This window comes from Coffea eugenioides, chromosome 1 (genome assembly GCF_003713205.1).
Source record: "Coffea eugenioides isolate CCC68of chromosome 1, Ceug_1.0, whole genome shotgun sequence".
NCBI classification, from domain to species: domain Eukaryota; kingdom Viridiplantae; phylum Streptophyta; class Magnoliopsida; order Gentianales; family Rubiaceae; genus Coffea; species Coffea eugenioides.
The window spans coordinates 7,059,701-7,078,898 of NC_040035.1; the positions used below are offsets into that span (position 1 = coordinate 7,059,701).

At 34.7% G+C, this 19,198-nt stretch overlaps 1 protein-coding gene and 1 pseudogene across 1 annotated transcript; one reads left to right on the top strand and one right to left on the bottom strand.

Annotated features, from left to right (window-relative positions):
• Positions 1–4,233: 4,233 nt before the first annotated feature.
• On the top strand, positions 4,234–8,848 carry LOC113766820 (annotated as a pseudogene).
• Positions 8,849–15,487: 6,639 nt separating this feature from the next.
• LOC113766828 (MDIS1-interacting receptor like kinase 2-like) lies at positions 15,488–18,940 on the bottom strand. The gene is made up of 2 exons (XM_027310991.1): positions 16,054–18,940; positions 15,488–15,873 (listed from the first exon to the last, which is right to left on the bottom strand). The coding sequence occupies exons 1-2, from the start codon at positions 18,938–18,940 to the stop codon at positions 15,488–15,490; spliced, it is 3,273 nt and encodes a 1,090-aa protein (XP_027166792.1).
• Positions 18,941–19,198: the final 258 nt, after the last annotated feature.

A 19,198-nucleotide genomic window follows, 5' to 3' on the forward strand; every position in this document is an offset into this window, starting at 1 on the left:
AAAAAATACATTACACTATCAAATGATTGTCATGTGTTGACTTTTTTGAGTTGGACAATCATCAATGTTGAAGATTTCATTTGAAGAAATATTGCAAAAAATATTTTTTTGCTTGCTTGATTTTGAAGATGAGCTACTACCATCAAAACTTTCCATTTTTTGATAGCAAATAAGCAAAAAAAAATTGTAAGTAATAATTTAATACTTACAAATTATAATGATAGATATTAGATGAATAGAAATAATTAAATAATTAGTAAAATATATAGAAAGTCCATAAAATTTAAACTTTCTTAAAACCTATTAAACACAACTAATTTTTTTAAATTATCTCACTACTTATATTAATTATTTTTAACGGTTCTGGAACCGGCGGTTCTGGTTCTGGTTCTATTTTTTAGAGAACCAAAACCGGAACTTTTATCCAAGGTTCTGCAACGGTTCTAGTTCTGGTTCCGGTTTTGGTCCGGTTCCCGGTTCCAAATGGAACCATGGCCATGCCTAGCTTCATTCACTCGTATGTTAAGATCAATTGAAACATTGATTGATTCCTTGTAACTTTCGTTTGGCTTTCAATTGCTCGGACGAATTGGACTTTCCAAAACGCAGACAATGGCCTCGACTTTTGCTGCAATTTTGTATGGATTTTTCGCATCAAATATGAACTAATTTCCTCACTCTAGTCAAGGAACAACGGAGGCTTTGGTTCGCCTAAAAATTGTGAGATCGATTTAATTTTATCTTTTTCTTTTATTTATTGGTATTCGCATATTTCTTGATTGCAATGCCACTACAAGAAAATTGGTCATCAGTGACAACTTTTCTCTGTGACGAAACAAAGTTGTCACAAAAGTGGATCCTTTATTGACGACTTTCTAACTCGTCACAAACCTCTAATGGGAGCCAACTCATTTGTGACGACTTAAAAAATTCCCGCCAAGTTTTAGCAAGAGCGCGGGAGTGTTTAGAACACACAATAGTGACGACATTAAGAACATCATCACTATTGCTTGGCCTATTTACGGACGACTTTTTGTTGTCGTCACTGATCACTAAAAAAAAAAATTATTAGTGACAATATTTTTTAGTGATGACAATAAGTCGTCACAAAAGGAGCTTCTTTAGTCGCGACACCTAAAGTTGTCATAATTGCATCAAAGCAACTAAATGTTTAGTGACGACCCGTTATTTTCGTCACAAACTACACTGCAAGAAATATGGTCATTAGTGACAACATTTTTTAGTGACGACAAAAGTCGTCACAAAACGTGGTTGTTTAGTGACGACAAGGAAAGTTGTCATAATTGCTCAAAGCAACTAAGTCTTCAGTGACGACCTTGAAAAAGTTGTCACTAAAATGATCTATATAGTGACAACTTCTAATATCGTCACTGTCACTCTACCGATTTGGATTTAGTGACAAGAATTAATCGTCACTGTTTAAAGTACTTATTTCTAAGTCACTTTCTGTAATTCTACTGTGCCACCCTAACTTTTGCGATTTAGCCCCAAATGTTGTAAAAAATTCCATTAATTCGATTATGATACCTTAACTTTTACAATTTAGCCCCATATGTAGTGCACCGATTTCTTTAATTCTATTATTACTCCCAAACTTTTGTAATTTAGCCTCATATGTAATTCACCAATTTTATTAATTCTACTATGGCACTCTAACTTTTGCAATTTAACCCCTATATGTAATACACCAATTTTATTATTTCTATTATGGCACCCTAGCTTTTACAATTTAGCCCCTATTTTTTTATTAGGAAATTGCGAATGGTATCTTGATAAACTATGCATAAATATTTTATAATTTTCTCAAACTTAAGTAATAATTTGTTATAAACTCTAAAGATATATCTTTCATTACAATAGTTATAAGGCAGGCAGGTCTTTTTATCAATGGAATAAGAAATTTATGCCAGATTTATCCTTTGTACTACATGCCAAGTAGTATTAGCAAAGGAATAACAAAGTACTACAAAGTAATTAACAAAATAGCCTTCAGGGAGTGTAGTTTATGGGCAAATGAGCATTATCTATTCAAAGTACCAACTTTTTATGGGCATTTTACTCTCAAACATATAATTTATGATAAATTTATAAATGTTTGTAAGTAAAATTCAAAAAGTGTTACACTGATTTCTTACAAAACGAAAACTGGCAGGTTATCTTTTCAACATAAATTAAATTTTTTTAAAAAAAGAAATGGCCCATAAAGTACCAACTCTTTGTGGGTTTCCTCCATTACATGAACAAATATTCTGCTCTTTATGGGCATTTCACTCTGAATCATTTAATTTATGTTAAATACATAAATGTTTGTAAGTAAAATTCAAAAAGTGTTGCACTAATATTTTTATGAAAGGGAAACTGGTAGGTTTTGTATTTAACATAAATTAAATATGTGAAAGCAAAAAAAAAAAGAAATTACCCATAAATCTATGTCTTGCAAATCTATACTAGTAAAATAGTTTCAAACAAAATTAAACATTAAAATAAACTGTAATTTATACACATTAAAATATCTGTAATTTATACACATTTTGCAACTACTACTTTGTGTTTTCTCTGTAATGAATTTTTTAACTATTGAGAACTTAAGTTTTGTTTTGCAAATCTATACTAGTACAATAGTTTTAAACAAAATTAAACATTAAAATAAATGTTTGAAAAAGAACAAAAGTACATTTATCACTTGCAGTAATGTAACAAAATTTTCTCAACCATTATCAATATTTTCACAAAAGTATTAAAAACTAGCAATTGACAATATTAAAAACTAGCAATTTAATTAGTGACGACTTTTCTTGTCATTATAATCTTGAATAAATTAGTGATAACATTATATCATCACTAAATTTTCTTTGATTTTGACTTAACAATAATGTCTTATTAATAGCATTTGATTATTTTTAATGAAAGTCTGTTATAACCATAGAATTTGACTCTCGTTATTTTCAATTAATGATGTACTTTAGTGCTGCAATTATAAAAAATTGCAGGGCTAAAATATTTGCAAATTATAAAAGTATATTTTCACTTATATGTAATTAACAAAATTTGCCACCTATATTGATGAAAATTTGTGTTTTTGTACTAAAAAATAAAGAATAATACTATAGCAATAAAATCTATGCTTCAAACCAAATTAAAAATAAAAAAAAACATGATGATTGGTCTCAAATGTTGGGAAAATGATTATTTTTATTGAAACTATGTTATAACCATATAATTTGAGTTTAATTATTTTCAATTACATGATGTTCTTTAGTGCTGCAATTATAAGAAATTAGTATAAAATATTAGCAAATTATAAAAGTACATTTTCAATTATATGAAATTAACAAATTTTGCCACCTATGTTGATGAAAATTTTTATTTTTTGCTAAAAAATAAAGAATAATACTATAGCATAAAAATCTATGGTTCAAACCATATTACAAATCCAGAAAAAAACATGATTTTTGGTATCAAATGGAGGGAAAATGAGTGAAGTCAAAATTTTGATCAAATCATAGTGAAAGTGCCGCGCAACAAAAACAATATCCAAAGCAAAGCAAAGACCAAAGCAGCGGAACACATTCTGAAAAGAAAAGCAACGGAACACTTGGTCTGAGTTAAAGCAATGGAACACTTGAGCAACACAAACTTTCACCGAGCTGAAACAAACAAGCTTCTGCACTGAGCACAAAACAGAGCTTCCGCACGGCACCTGATACCTTCACCCACACAACAAATCCGTTCTCTGGCTTCTCACTAGCATCACCATGGCTGTCCAGCATTAAAGGGCAAGGTTTTCATTGGAAAGGTTCATTTTTCTCTCTCCTATACATTTTCCCCAATTTTTCCAAATCCCTAATATTCTACAATATTTTTTGCAAATTTCTGCCCAAAATCTTTTAGCTGTCGAGGAAGAAAAGGGGGATGTCGGCAGGGGAACGAAGGAAAAGACTAAAGTTTCATCTGGGGGCTGGTGATTGAGGAAGTGAAACCAGAAACAGAGAAAGGTCTTGGCCTAGAGGGGACACAAAGAAAATACAGAGCAACAGCCGCTCATCGGCCATCACAGCGCGCAATCTCCATAGCTGCCGTCACTCTGCTCTCATCCAATTTCCGCCGCCTCCAAGTTCCGCCACGGCACCTCCATTTCGTGCGCCGCCTAGCTGCCTGACGCATCTCCCCTTCCCGCACGGCCTTTCTCTCTCACTGTCGCTCCTCGATTTCATGTTGCCACCCACCACTGGCGCCCAGCTCCAGCGCGGCTACCATGGCAGCTACAGCCGCCTGATCATTCGTACCTTCCTTCGACCATCACCATCGCCTGCAGACTTCGCCAAGCAAACGCTGTAAGCCGTCTGCCTTCTTTGAATTTTAGTTTTCCATTTTTAGTATGAACATTGAAAAGTCTCAAAGCATGTTTGCCGTGCGTTTGTTCAGTGCCAACTTCATGTTGATTGCTAACGATTTTAGATTGTATGCTATTGTATGTTGTTTGGACTGAAATCTCTTGTGTTTTGACAAATTTTGGGGGGCTAATTACAGTCCTAATTGAGCAAAAATTGCTGGATCCTTCTATGCCCATGTACTATTTGTTAAAATGCCCGAGTGAAGGTCTAAATAGAAGATTGATGCCTAATCTGCTTGGGGAAGACGATCGTTTGCTTAAATTTGCAATTCCGGTCATTCCATTTTCTTTTTTGTAATTTAGCCCCAGAGTTCCTGAACTTCGTAATTCGACCCTAAAACATCCATAATTCATTCAGTTAAGTCCCTATTTAGTTGCATTTGAACCCCTCTAAGAATATCACTTTCAAACTCCATTTACGTTTTCTGTTGTTTTCTATGGCTTTTTTGTTTAGTTTTATGAAGTTGGATGTTTCTTTTCCTGTATCATTTGTTTTGCAATTTGTTTCTTGGCAAAATTGAAGTGGGTTTTTCTTAGAATCATTAGTAAAGGTTGGTTTGATTTGGTTTGGTTGTTTTTTTTAAAATATAGCAAGTTTTTGCTGTTTTCTTGCCCATAAGGTCTGTTGGAGTTCAAGGTGATCAAAGAACACATTCTCATGTTGTTGCATTGAGAGCTGTCACAAGTCAAGATGGGATGACTGCTGACTGGTACAATTTTGAACACAATTTCCTTGATGTTGTTGCAAGAAAGATATGCAATAGTGTACGTGGTGTAAATCGAGTTGTTCAAGATATTACTTCCAAGCCTCCATCAACAATTGAATGGGAATAATATCATGTGATATGCAGCGTGGTTGATAAAGTTTGGAAAAATCTTGCGGCTTTCTGCTGATCTATTAAAAGGTACTAATTCTTGTAGTCAAAGATGCTGATAAGTGATTCATGAAATTTTTTTTATGAAGAAATATTTATTATTTTTCAAAAAAAAAAGATGGTGAAAACTTCAATTTTGCAGGAAGATTGTTGCGCGCTCCAATGGTGACTTTTTTTTCGTAAGTATCAGTTCCAATGTTGATGTTAATTTTTAGCTTTTTAAATCAAATTTGGCTATTTTACTTTTCCGTGTTTGTCTTCATACAAAGATCTCTATTTCATATTCAATTACTGATTGAAGGATTTGCAGTACTCTCGATTTTCAAGTAAAAGTTGCCGGTGAAGCTCAAGTGGCTGCTTCCTTCTACACTACCACTCATACCTCACTCTTTTTTCTTTTTTTTTTTTAGGTGCGGTTTCTTGTCTTTTTCTATTTAAACAAAATTTTGGCCTTTCTCTTTTCTTCGTTCAGTTTTATCGTTTTACTTAAATAATTTTGGGTTTCTTCATTGTCTAGGTCTATGCAGCTGCTACTGTCTTTCTTGTACCATTTTTGGAGATCAAGGGAAATTTCCTGAGGTGAACTTCAATTTCATTATTTATGGGTTATTTTCTTGCGTTGCTTAGGTAATTTCTTTTAACCACATAATACATCAAAATTCATAAAAACACAATAATTTTACAGAAATTTAAGGAAAGTTTCATGGTACCAATAATTTTTTACCTTGTTTCGCGTCCAATCTATATATATGCTAAATCACCCTTGCCGGAAGTCATAAAAGATTTCCTTTTTTGTGTTAAAATATTTGGCTATGGGTTCAACATCAATTTTAGTGCTTTTGCACAATTATACTACAGGTTGTAAGCATTTTTTTAACTCTATTTTAATGTTGAGTTAATATCGAAGACAGTGTAGTGGAGATAGGTTTTGCATTCAGTTGGTAATATGGAACAAGCTTGTCCTTAAAGTAATTGTCTAGGTACTATCACAACCACCAACCAATGAAAAACACTGGTAGTTAAGTACCATCTTACGTGTATTGAGAACTAATTTTAGGATTCCCAGTTTTGGAGCATGAAGTATGAGAAGACTTGTATACAAAACAAAGGTCTCGTTCTTTCTTTATCTTACATCTATTCATATTCAAATATTTATAACCCATTGATATGCACATAACACGCTCATAAAAATATAGCTGGTTAGATGCTCTGAATTTCATTAGCCATAATGTTGACCGTCTGCCTGATGCATTGGATTGTAAATATTGTGAAGTGAAAAAATTCTACTTAGAGACAGCGAACTTTTACTATTCTGATGGCAAGGTGGTGCTCAATGAAAATAAGCTGCCTGATTATTCGATTCAGTGACTGTCTGCCTGATTATTGTTTTTGCCTGTTAATGTGCTAGATTATCACTGTATAGGCAGAAACTCTGGTAAAACAAGATTACACATCTGATATTATGCCTGTTGATGTTACAGCAAAAAAAGCTCTCATAATTTCTTGATATTATGTCTGTTGATAGTCAAACAACTATAGCTCATTGATCAGCATTGGCCTAATTTTCAATGATAAAAGAACACCTTTTTTTTACTAGCCATTGATGTCTATTTTCATTGTTTTTGTGCTATTATTTTTTCTATTTCATTTTCATAAATGAAATTTTTTTTATCTGTAAATTGGTTGGAAATGATTCAAATTAGTTCTCTCCAATTAAGCCAAAAAGTATATCAATTCGAAATGAGCCAAAAAACAAAGAGTTATTATCTGCCACGCCCTCCTCACGTCGCAAGTGACTAAAGATTTTTAGAATAACTATTATAGGATCTTCTTTAAACTAACTCAGTTCGCTAATTTGATAGGTACTATTTGATACTTTCAAAGCCATTTTTTAGCAAGGAAGGATTGGGAAGGAAGAAAAAAGGGAGATGGGAAAAAAACCATTAACCACTAGGCTATCTATCAGATTGTTCTTCGCAGTTCATATCCTTCTTCTGTTCCTGCACTGTTTGTTAGTTTGATACTTGATGTTCATTTCATTTTCTTGAAATTAAATGAGTTCTTATTTTTTCCACTTGTTCTTGGGATGGTCACCACAATGTTTGAGCAAGCTCTTCGAACTCTTCAATCCCACGGTTGCTCGAGTAATTGTGGATTTCATCATGAGTGTGGAATTGCTTCATCCTGCAGTGTTTTAGTTTTTTTCTCTCAAAAACTATACATGAGAGTTTTACTTTTTCCAATAATATTTTTCGGTGCAAAAGGCTGTCTATCTACAATTTCCATCACCAAAGAATAAGCTGCAAAATTGGGAATAGTCATTGGAATAGATCTTGGAACTACCTATTCATGTGCTCATATTTACAAAAATGGTCATGTTGAAATCACAGCAAATGACCAAGGAATCGTATTAAGCCATCATGGATTGCATTTGCTGGTAGCGAAAGACTGATTCGATGTTAATGTTGAAAGAACTATCTTTGATGTCAAGAGACTTATTGGATGAAAGTAAGGCACACTCGTGTATTTATCAGTTTTGCTGGAACATTTTGGTGTGTATACATATGCTCACTGAAGTCTTAACTGTTATATAACAGGATTGAGACTAATGAAGTTTAGAGGGATATGAAGCTCGTTCCTTGTAAGATTGTGAACAAGGATGGAAAACCTTATATCTAGGTGAAAATTAAGGATAGTAAGGTTAAAGTCTTTAGTCTTGAGGAAATTAGTGTAATGGTTTTAACTAAGATGAAAGAAGCAGCTGAAGCTTTCCTTGCAAAGAAAATTAAGGATGCTGTGGTAACTGTTCCCGGTATAGTTCAATTTCTAGAGTTACTCGTTGAATCATATTTTACTTCAATGATGCCCAGAGACAGGCAACAAAGAATGCAGGTATTATTGCTGGGCCGAATGTTGTTAGGACTATCAATGAACCCAGAGCAGCAGCAGTTGCCTGTCTAACTACGAATTAAAAAAGTTTATCTAACTACACTAATTAACTGTTGATTTTGCAAAATATTGAACAATGATTAAAGCAACCAATTTCTTGTATAAGTTTTATTAGTTACATTTCTTATAAAAAGCTTTCATATGGTTCTAATTGCTCTATTTTATTGTAGGCAAAGGCTTTCATCAAAGGATTATAGAATATTTCATCACGTTGATTAACAAGAAACATGGAAAGAACATCAGCAACCACAATAGACCACTTGGAAAACTGAGGGAAGCTGAACGTGCCAAAAGAGCTTTAAGCAGCCAGCAGCAAGTTAGGACTCATGCTTGATTTGACGAGTTGAACAATGACCTCTTTAGCAAAAACATGGGACTTGTCAAGAAGGCTATGGGGGATGCTGGTTTGGAGAACCACCAGATGCATGAAATTGTTCCTGTTAGTGGGGCTACCAGGATCCCAAAAGTCCAATAACTTCTCAAGGACTACTTTGATGGAAAGGAACCCAACAAGAGTGTAAAACTAGATGAAGCAGTGGCTTATGGGGGTGGTGTTCAAGGAGGTATTCTAAGCCGGAAAGGTGGTGATGAAAGAATAGGTACTTTTTAAAATTTTTAATGGACATGTAAAACTTGATATTTTGCAAACTTAAGATGCAACTTGATTGTCTCAAGAAAGTTGAAACTGTTGGTATTGAAACTGTTGCTGTGGTAATGACCAAGTGATTGGTACTTGTGAATTTATTTTGCTGCTTCATAATTTATGAATTCATTCCTTGTGAACCCAGAACAAAAAAAAAATTTGCATGTGACCAAGTTGTAGCAATATCTTGCTACTTCCATTAACTGTTACTGCAGTAATGACCAAGTGATTGGTACTTGTGAATTTATTTCATTGTCATCTGAGTTGTTGTTACATGTTAATGGAATGTATTTGAACATCAAAGGAGCCTCTTTCTTTTGAATCATCTATACTAAATTACTGCTGTATATGTAAATATCATGCTTTCCTTTTTCTTGTGAATCATCATTACTGCATTGGCTGTATCCTTTGTATTAGTACATGACTACTCTTTGAACTAATATATTTTTGACTAATACTCCTTTTCACTCCCAGCCCAAGTTCACAATACACACCACATCACTCTTTTCATCATCTAAAATATTAAAAATATTACAATAACAAATACAACCTTACTAACAGGTCTAAAGTTCCCACGCCTTGCGTGGGAAGCAATCACCTAGTTTTAATATATAAACAACCAAAAGCATAAACATTAAACAATAATTACTGTGGGAGTCCAATTTAATTGTTCAATAAGTTGAGCTATTTAAAGAAGAAGAAAGAAAATTAAAAAAAAACTGTTTTAGAGAGCTCTTTAGTTGAGCTTATGCAGTGTTCTATTTGTATAGATTGGACTGTGATTTCTAACTTCTTGCTGGTGTTGTAATATGTGGGCCCAAATTATATGAGGTTCTTAATGAATTGTAATTTTTGTCTTAATAATCTAAGTCTCATTACTTGTTCTTTATTATTGTACTCCTCCCCTTACCTACTTCTTTTACTCTTTTATGACAGATAAATGCTATTCATACTAGCTTTTGGAAGATATCTATGGTTATGGTTGAAGAATGTTGAAGACAAAATTGCCTTTTGCTCATGGAGTGGTTCATTTAGATGTTCTTCAATTTCTTAAACTGTGATTGCTTTTGTAAATGTACCTTATGTACAAGTGATATTTTGGACAAATGTTATTTTTGTAGGCATTAGTTGGGCAATGTACACTTGAATTTGGCATTTGAGAATGCTATATTATTACCATGTAATCTAATGCAAATACTTTTGGTTATCAATCGTTCATGTTTATTTGTATGGTTTGTTTAAAATCAATGATTTAGCAATGATTACATGCCAAATTATGACTATTAAGCTATTATGAAATTATCTAATGACAAAAAAAAGTTGTCACAAAATAGAAAATAAAAACTCCTTGTCACAACAGAGACTGTCACTAAATCTAAGTTACATTTGTGACGACAATTGTTGTCAATAAAATAGTTATATACAATGGCTTTCGGTGCTTTTTAGTGACGACTTTAAGTAGAGCATTTTTGACAAAAGGTCAATTCGTCAATAAAACACTTCCAGATTGTCGTCACTAATGACAACTATTTAGTGACGACTAATGAGAACTATTTAGTGACGACATTTTAGGTTGTCACTGTTTACTTTTACCGATGGGGATTTAGTGACGACTTTGTGACGATCAAAAAGTCGTCAATAAAAGGTATTTGTGACGATATTTGTATGTTCTATGATGACTTTGTGTTGTCACTGATGAACAATTTTCTTGTAGTGGCTTATGGTCATTTAATTAATTGATTGTCTTGGATCCGGATAATTAGTTAATTTGATAATCTATTGTCAATTAGGGCATTAAATCCGTAATTGTTTAATTGCCTTAAATTAGTGACAAGTGGTAGGATTAGACTTGTGTCAGGGGGATATGCGGGTTAATCTGAAATAACCCTGGTAGTGCGTTATTTGGTTAGAATAGAGCTCATCTGATACGTAAGACAATTAGGGAATTAAATCTTATGGGCGTACCTAGGATTATTTCTCAATTAGAGTAGTGATTAACGGGCGTATCTTAATCACCGACATAGTAAGGAGGGGTTGACTGTCATCGCTTGTTTGGCAGTTATAACCTATTTATTAATAAATAATTGGAATTGCTTGTGCATCGATGATCAATTAGGTGAACCATTGCTGAAGTTATTTCTTGGCTAGATCTTTAATTAGTATTACCTTGATTTTAGTGAATTGTCATTTGATTTTTAGTTGCCTATTTTATTTTATTAATTGTTTCCTTGTTTTAATTGTTTTAGACCTTTAATTATTGTTACTCTGAGTTTAGTGAATTGTCATTTAATTTCTAGTTAGTTATTCATTTTTATTTTTTATTTTGAATTTCTTTGATTGTCGTCGTTTATACAAAATCACCCCCTGTGTTACTTTGGATTTCTTAGGAGACAAATACTCCCAATCCCTGAGGATACGACCCTACTTGCCCTGTCTACAAATTCATAATTATTTGTGAAAAAAAAAGCCATCCTATTCGGGTATATCGGATCAAGCAAACTCTTCGGGAACAGGGTGAATCAAGTAACCCATTGCATACCTAGAGTCCCTGCTCCAGTACTTGGAATCAGGTGTTGGCTACTTTAACTGGCAATTAGGTTTATTTTTTATTATTGTACAAGTTTCGACAACCTGTCATTCCTTTATTTGAAAGTTGACGGAGTGTCAACTACTGTTTGATCAAGCTTTGGTAAAGCAAAAAGGGGAATTTGGCTTTTGAGAGCCACCTGTATCCTTTCTATTTGAAGTCTTTGTTTACTACCTTATCTGGCGGGTATATTTGACTATGTGTACTCCTAGTACCTCATTGAGCGAAATCTCACCCCGTTCCCGTTACTTTGTTTTTCTTACAGGAATACTACTATGGAAATCATGATTTTTGGAAAGGAAAGTTGAGCTAGTAGATGTATATGATTTTGTTAAGCTCCTTTGTAACAAAACCCTAGTCGTATTTTGTATATGTATGAAGAATGAATACTATGGCTTGTATTTCAGGTTATTTTGTTGAAGCTCCGATGTATATATGTATTTAAGTGCTTAATCATGTATATTAAGTGTATTTGTTGAGATGATACGTTCTTATGGCTCTGGTGAACGTTTTTTGTATCAATTGGGGAAATCGAGCGAGCGCGGAACTTGAACATAGAAGAAAAGTATTTTGGCGGAAACTGTTCACCGAATCCGGCTGTATATCCGGCCAAGAACTGGCCGGATAGTTGGCCGGATTGGTAGGGGAGATTGAAAAATTTTGGTTTCGCCACTACCTCGAATCTTGCCAGTAATCTGGCCGGAAATTCGACCAAATCTTGGCCGGATTGTGACGTGGCAGCGGCACTTTCATTTTGTTTTCGATTTTCATTGGAGCATCGTATCAAAGTTCTATTGCATCGCTTAGTTTAGTTAATTTGGTTTCTGAGAGTTCGTTTTCTCGAAGCCTTTTTGTGCGTTTTGTAGGGTTTATGTATGTTCCGGATCCGTAGTCCCGGCGAGAGCTAAGCAGGCGGTCCGCCGAACCCTTTGGTTCGCCTTAGGGGGAGGTAGGGTTGTCACATGGAATTGTTTATAAAGTTAAAGAAGATGCCAATGCCCGCTCAAGTTCAAAGATGCAGGTTTGAAAAGGTCAAGGTAGAAGAGCATGTTTCAATTACTATTTTTTTGTGAAAAAAATTTTCTTGCACATTTTTCAATCACGTTTTTATTTCACATATATCACATCGTTACAATTTATTCTTCTACAAAAACTCCAAAAACTTTTACATTTTAGTTATATGGTAGAAATTTTAGAATGCCTTTAGAATGTCAATCATTTTGTCCTAGTGCTTGTTGCTGCCATTTGATTTTATTTGGTCCTGATATGTTGCTTTTGAAGTTGTATATACCAAATTGGGCTGGTAGAGACCTTTGGTTGGTTTAAGTAAAATTTATCCGCTGATGTTATTCATACAAGAGCTAGTATTTCTTATATAAAATTTGATGTAATTATCATATTTTGATATATGTAAACAAAATTCACATGTAGATTAATGACTTTGTATGAGTGTATGCCAAATCTTGTAACAAACAAAACCAGACAAACCCCAACTTAGTTTGCCTTATCCGCATATTCGACTTAATTTGGGATTTAGGGGGAGAAAGTTAACTAAAAACATACCAAATTGAAAATTTTACAACCTTTTAGAAATTCAATTTTTTTTTACTATACAATTAGTGTCAACGTAGTCAAAGAAGACCTGAGCTCAGGCCATCTTGGCTGGTTCTCTATTTTAGATTAAGATAATGCATAGCGATGGATTAGTTGTTAGTTGCTATTATCTTTTTTTTTTTAAAGAGAATTAATAGTGGCTCTCCCTTTATTCCTTGGAGAGTCGAACTTGTGACCTCTCAGATACAGATGAAGATACAAATGAAGAATCTTATCTTGGCAAATAGGCTGCATTTGGGCTTAGTATTCAATAATTACAAATAACTTAGAAGTTTCAAATCTTTTAGAATAATTGTTCAAAGAGTAGCAGATCAATCCAACGTGCCATTGTAAATCAAGCAACTGCTACTTGATTTTATAGGTAGCAAACTTTCAAATACCCTGCAAATTCCAAAGAAGATGATGGAAAGCATATCTCTCTAAAAATATTTCATATAAAGTTCCTGTAATTTAATTTAAATACTTTTGGTGGGAGACATAAACATCATTGCCAGAGGGACAATATATATGCTCCATAAACATGATTCTAAAAATTTTGCAATCAGATCCTCTACTCATTAAAATAGAAACACTTTACCTAGCCAAAAAACTTCATCTTTGAGTTCCTCATTCCTATTATCTCTGGCAAATTTCGCAACTAAGGGACCATATGTGGCATTCAATGCAATTAATTTTCTTCAATAGTTTACCAGAAAACACATAGAAATCCTAATTAAGTACACACATAGAGTGAGATCAAAATATTAGTCCCAGTATGATTTTAGAGATGCATCTATATGTATTACCTTTCATTTTACAAGAAGTCATTCATACCTAATCAAATTCATGTTAGCCAATAACTAAGCACAATAAAAAATGTTGCATTGCTATAACATTTTTTTTTTGGTAGTCTTTCTTTTGAATATCTCTTTGTCGAAATGTAGATCCAGTTACTTTCTTGCAAAGTAGGAGGATGGAAAGTCATCCGCCTATGGTTGCTGCTTTTTCCCATTATGAACCTTGTACCTTCAGTACTTAGTACTTTTATGAAAAAAGACTAGAGATTTGTCCTACTTTTGGTTGGTGGAGTTTCTCCTGCGTTCACTAACTAAGATGTGAGAATGATGAGTTAAGTATTAAGAAATCTAGTTGAAAGCTAAAAGACTATATACATCCATTCCAGGCCAATGCACAATCTAAAGACTATACACGTGTTGCAATTGCATTATTATGATCATTGCCATATTTGCTTTTCTGAGGCACACAACAGAAAAATTAACTAGAAATTTATGCAAATGCCACAAAATATTAATCCTTTATGATTTTTGTCCCAAGCTAGTGAAAATACAAGACAATTTGGTTTTATGGATCGAACATCCAATGTCTTTATACAAGCATGCTTAGCTATGTCACATCTTCAGCATTATTCCTTTCCTGAAGCACAAAACACTTCTCAACTTTTCTACCATGAGGCAAGGTTGTCCAGATGCTTTCTTTTGTGCTCCACTGCCACAACCTGGCTCAAGCTTTTTAAAGTATCAGATCCAATATTAGAAGAATTGCAATTTAGGAATGCATAAATCTTGGTATCAAGTTTTGAATATGAAATTCATTCTAAGGAACGCTCTGACTCAATACTGGAGTTAGGGCCTTTATTCAAAGGGTGCAATAATTTTACATCACGCTTCTTGTGTGCCGTTTGTAGACTTTTGGTACAACTAATTGTTCGCTATAAATTAATAGACATGCGCCTACTCAATATTTGAAAAATAAAATAAAAAATTGTCTACACTTGTGATTTACTTTGTCCTGTATTTATTAGTTCATCTAATTGTATAGAATTGCCCAATTGTTAATATTACCCATAAAACTACAAGATGTACATTCTAATACACCAATGATGGAATACATTAAAACTATCGAATGAATATTGGGTTTGCAAGCAATTCGTGTGACTAACGATATGAGAGAAGTTCAATGTTAATCAAACAAAATTTACACAATAAAAAAGATTTATAAAAAGAAATAAGAATAGCATCATATACTATGTGTTATTTTAAAGTTCCATATATTGTAGAATTGGCGAGGGCAATTTGAAAATTCAATGCTTTTGGAGGGGCAATTGTGGAGATAGATTGAATATTATGAAAATTCAGGGGGCAAGAGCGAGACAATAATAAAAAAAATATAGACCTTTTTAAAGTTAATCTATAATTTTTCATAAGTCAGGGGGTACAATTGCAATCCTTGGAGTCAACATATCCCCGCCCTGCTCAAACTAGAACTTCACCCCTGCATGCTTTGACACTTATATTGCTATTTTTTCTTACAAGGGATCATAGCAAAATTTTCCCAAATTTAGAGTTGCAGACAACAAAATTTGAAAATTTTGGATAGAAGAAGGAAAGACACTTAAACAGAGAAGTTCAAACATTTGTCATTTGCAGGTCCAGAACCAGAAGTTGTCCAATTGTAACTATTGGGAATACGTTGAATTGAGATGGTCTTTCCTTTAACAGTTGGACACACACTTGCTTCATTGTTGGCCTTAGCAGAGGATTGGGTTCTATACATGATAATGCCAGCTTTGCCACCAAGGTCACTTGTTTCGACTCTCGCTTACTGGGAGATGAAAGTCGAGGATCCACAATGTCTTTCAACAGTATATCATATGCTGTTGAAGTGGATGATGAAGCCGACAATGTGGAGAATATGAAATCACCTGGATGCTTACCCATGATCACTTCAAAAACCAATACTCCAAAACTATAAACATCACATTTTTCATTTACTTCCATGGTATAAGCAAGTTCTGCAATTCACAAAAATGACAATCACTTATACTATGGTGCAGATGAATCCCATCAGAGTATTGAATCGTAATCCAACAGCATAAGTTGCTCTGCTCATGCTAGCTTTATGTAACTATGGATTAGTTGAAAAAAGGAAGGTAAAGCGAAAATTGGATTTGTTTGAGCAAAGAAGAGTATACCTGGAGCAGCATATCCATAAGTTCCAGCAAATGATGTCCAATGAGATGAATCAGGCCTCAAGATTCTTGCAGTGCCAAAATCAGAAATATGGGCTTGATACTCAGAGTCTAACAAAATATTTTTGCTAGATATATCTCGATGAATTATGGAAGGCGAACAATTCTGATGCATATAAGATAATGCATTTGCCACATCTTTAACAATGTTTACCCTCTTGATCCAGTCGAACATGGCAGCTGTTTCATCATTGCTCAACAAGTGCATCAAGCTTCCCCCTTCCAAGAATTCATAAACCAAGAAAGTGTGTTGTACATGTGAACAGAATCCGTACAGCTTCACGATGTTGCGATGCCTTATATTTGTTAACGCACGTATCTCATTGGCGAAATCTTTTGGTCTCCTCAAGGCACCATCATCCATTCCATGAAGTTTCTTGACCGCCACCACTTGACCATTTGGTAACTCTGCTCTAAATACACTTCCAAATCCTCCTGCTCCAATGCAATACTTGGGGTCGAAATTCTCTATTGCATCAATGATGTTTTCATAGACCATTTTCCCTTCAAAGCTCCAGACAGAGAACATATTTCTAGTAAATTCCTGAGGCTTATTCTCCACGCTTCTCGTATGTGGCCTTGCACGAATGAAAATGCCCACAACCACGACCGAAAGAAATATGGTTGCCAGTATTGGAGCAACAACTAGAAAGATCATTCTTTTAGTTGTCCTTCTACTAGTCTTCTTTTGAATTGATTGAGAGCAAGGCTTCAATCCAGCAACAGTGCCACATAGACCTTTATTGTTTCTCAGAGCATCCAATGGAGCTTTTTGAAATGCACTAGTGTTGGGGAGAGGACCTTCCAATTGATTGTAGGATATATCAATGGAAATCAAACTGAAGCAATGATCAAAGCTTTTTGGGATGGAACCCGATATCCTATTATGTGAAAGATTCATCGTTTCAATGCTTTGCATCTCGCCTAGCTCTGGTGGCAATTGGGATTCCAACATGTTTTGGCTGAGATCCAGAGTTTCAAGTAAGGCAAGATTTCCTATTTGAGAAGGAATACTTTCGCTGAGTGCATTTTGGCTCAAGTTTAAATCCAGCAATTGTGTGCAATTCCCTATTTGTTCTGGAATTGAGCCACAAATATTATTGGCCGACAAACTAAGATTTAAAAGTCTAGACATCCGACCAATTTCTGATGGTATATTGCCTGAAAGGTCGTTGCTATCCAGCTTAAGCTCAAGCAACGAAGTCAACTTCCCCAAACTTCCAGGGATCTTTCCATACAAGTGATTTGAAGAGAGATGAAGTTTTTGCAGGCGAGATGCCTCTCCAAGCCCAGCTGGTATTCTGCCCGAAAGATTATTGTTCGAGATCGTCAACTCTGTCAAAGTCAGATAGCTGCTCCAATTCCAAGGCAACTGACCAAAAAATTTATTATTGTTTAAATTAATATACTCGACATATGGAGAGAAGCCAAATTCTTCAGAAATATTTCCTGATAGTTGGTTGTCAGCGGCACTGATTTTTCTTAAACTAGAACAGTTTTTCAAGCTCCTTGGTATGGCACCGACAAAGTTATTTTCAAATACTAAGAACCACGTCAGTGAGCTACCAATGCAAATATTTTGGGGTAAATGACCAGTAAAATGATTTTGAGACAGCCCTATCCTATTTAAATGTGTAAGATTGTTGAATCCATCGGGCAGGGCACCACTTAACTGGTTTTGGAAAAAATTAATATAAGCTAGCAGCTTCAATGTTCCCAATTCGGGAGGGATAGCCCCATATAAGTTGTTTTGAAAAAGTTCCAAGTCAATGAGATTGGTTAAATTTCCTATGGCAGAAGGAATCTGTTCGGAAAGATAATTTTGCTGAAGATACAGCTGAGTCAAGCCACTTAAGTTTCCAATAGACAGAGGAATCCGACCTGTTAGCGTATTGTTAGCTAAATAGAGTTCTGTCAGAGATTTCAATTTCCCAATCTGTTCTGGGATGGGACCTGATAGCTGATTCCCAAAAAGATCTAATTCATTTAGTTTTGTTAAGTTTTCAATTTCTTTGGGAATAGGCCCAGAAAGATAATTTCCGAAAAGATACAGCAGAGTCAGGTCACTTAAGTTTCCAAAAGATAGAGGAATCGGACCTGTGAGCGTATTGTTAGCCAAAGAGAGTTTCGTCAGAGATTTCAGGTTCCCAATCTCTTCTGGAATCCATCCAGAAAGTTTGTTGCTTCCTAGGGCCAGCACAGATAGGTCGGTCAGATTGCCAATAGAAGTAGGGATTGATCCGGTGAACTCATTCCCTTGCAAAAAGAGAAAAACAAGAGACTTAAGAAACGTAAGTTCTTTTGGGATGGAGCCATTGAATGAGTTATTGGAAAGGTACAAGATTCTAAGATTGGTTAGCTGGCTCATTTGAATTGGAATGGCACCAGAAAATTGATTTGCATCCAAGCCAAGATAGACTAGTCTAGAAAGGTTCCCAATGTTGGATGGAATGGTCCCATAGAATGCATTATCATAAAGATCAAATCTAGTGAGATGGGGTAGAGACGAGAAATTGAGATGATCAAGTGAACCTTTGATGCCAGAACTAGTGATGTTAATCACCGATACTCGTCCAGCCTTGTTGCATCGAACTCCATCCCAGGCACTGCAAGGATTTGCAGAAGATGACCAGGATGACAACTGGGATTGGCTATAATTGTCAAGACTGGCTTTCCATGTTAAAAGAGCTTTCCCTTCACCTCCAATACTTGATGCTGCATGCATTTGATCAGAAGCAGCATTGACTCCAGAATTGGAGAGTAAGTGAAGGATGGCCAAGCATACAGAAACTAAACTAACTGGACAGATGGAATAATTCAAGATTGACATATTTGCTGGATATATGCGACAATGCAATTCTTGAGAAAACTTTTGCTGTAAAGCTGATAGCCATTGTCGCACTTGTGCAGGTATTTATAGAGTTGAACATCCAAGAAAACAATTCTGATTGGAGGTGACTGAAATCCTCTGTCTCTCGTTACCATCATCAATCATGCAAAAGTCCGGGCAATACAAAATTTTGACATAGACGCTTGTTTGCATTTTATGATTTAAATTTTCTTTCCCAAATTAATCTCACTATGATAC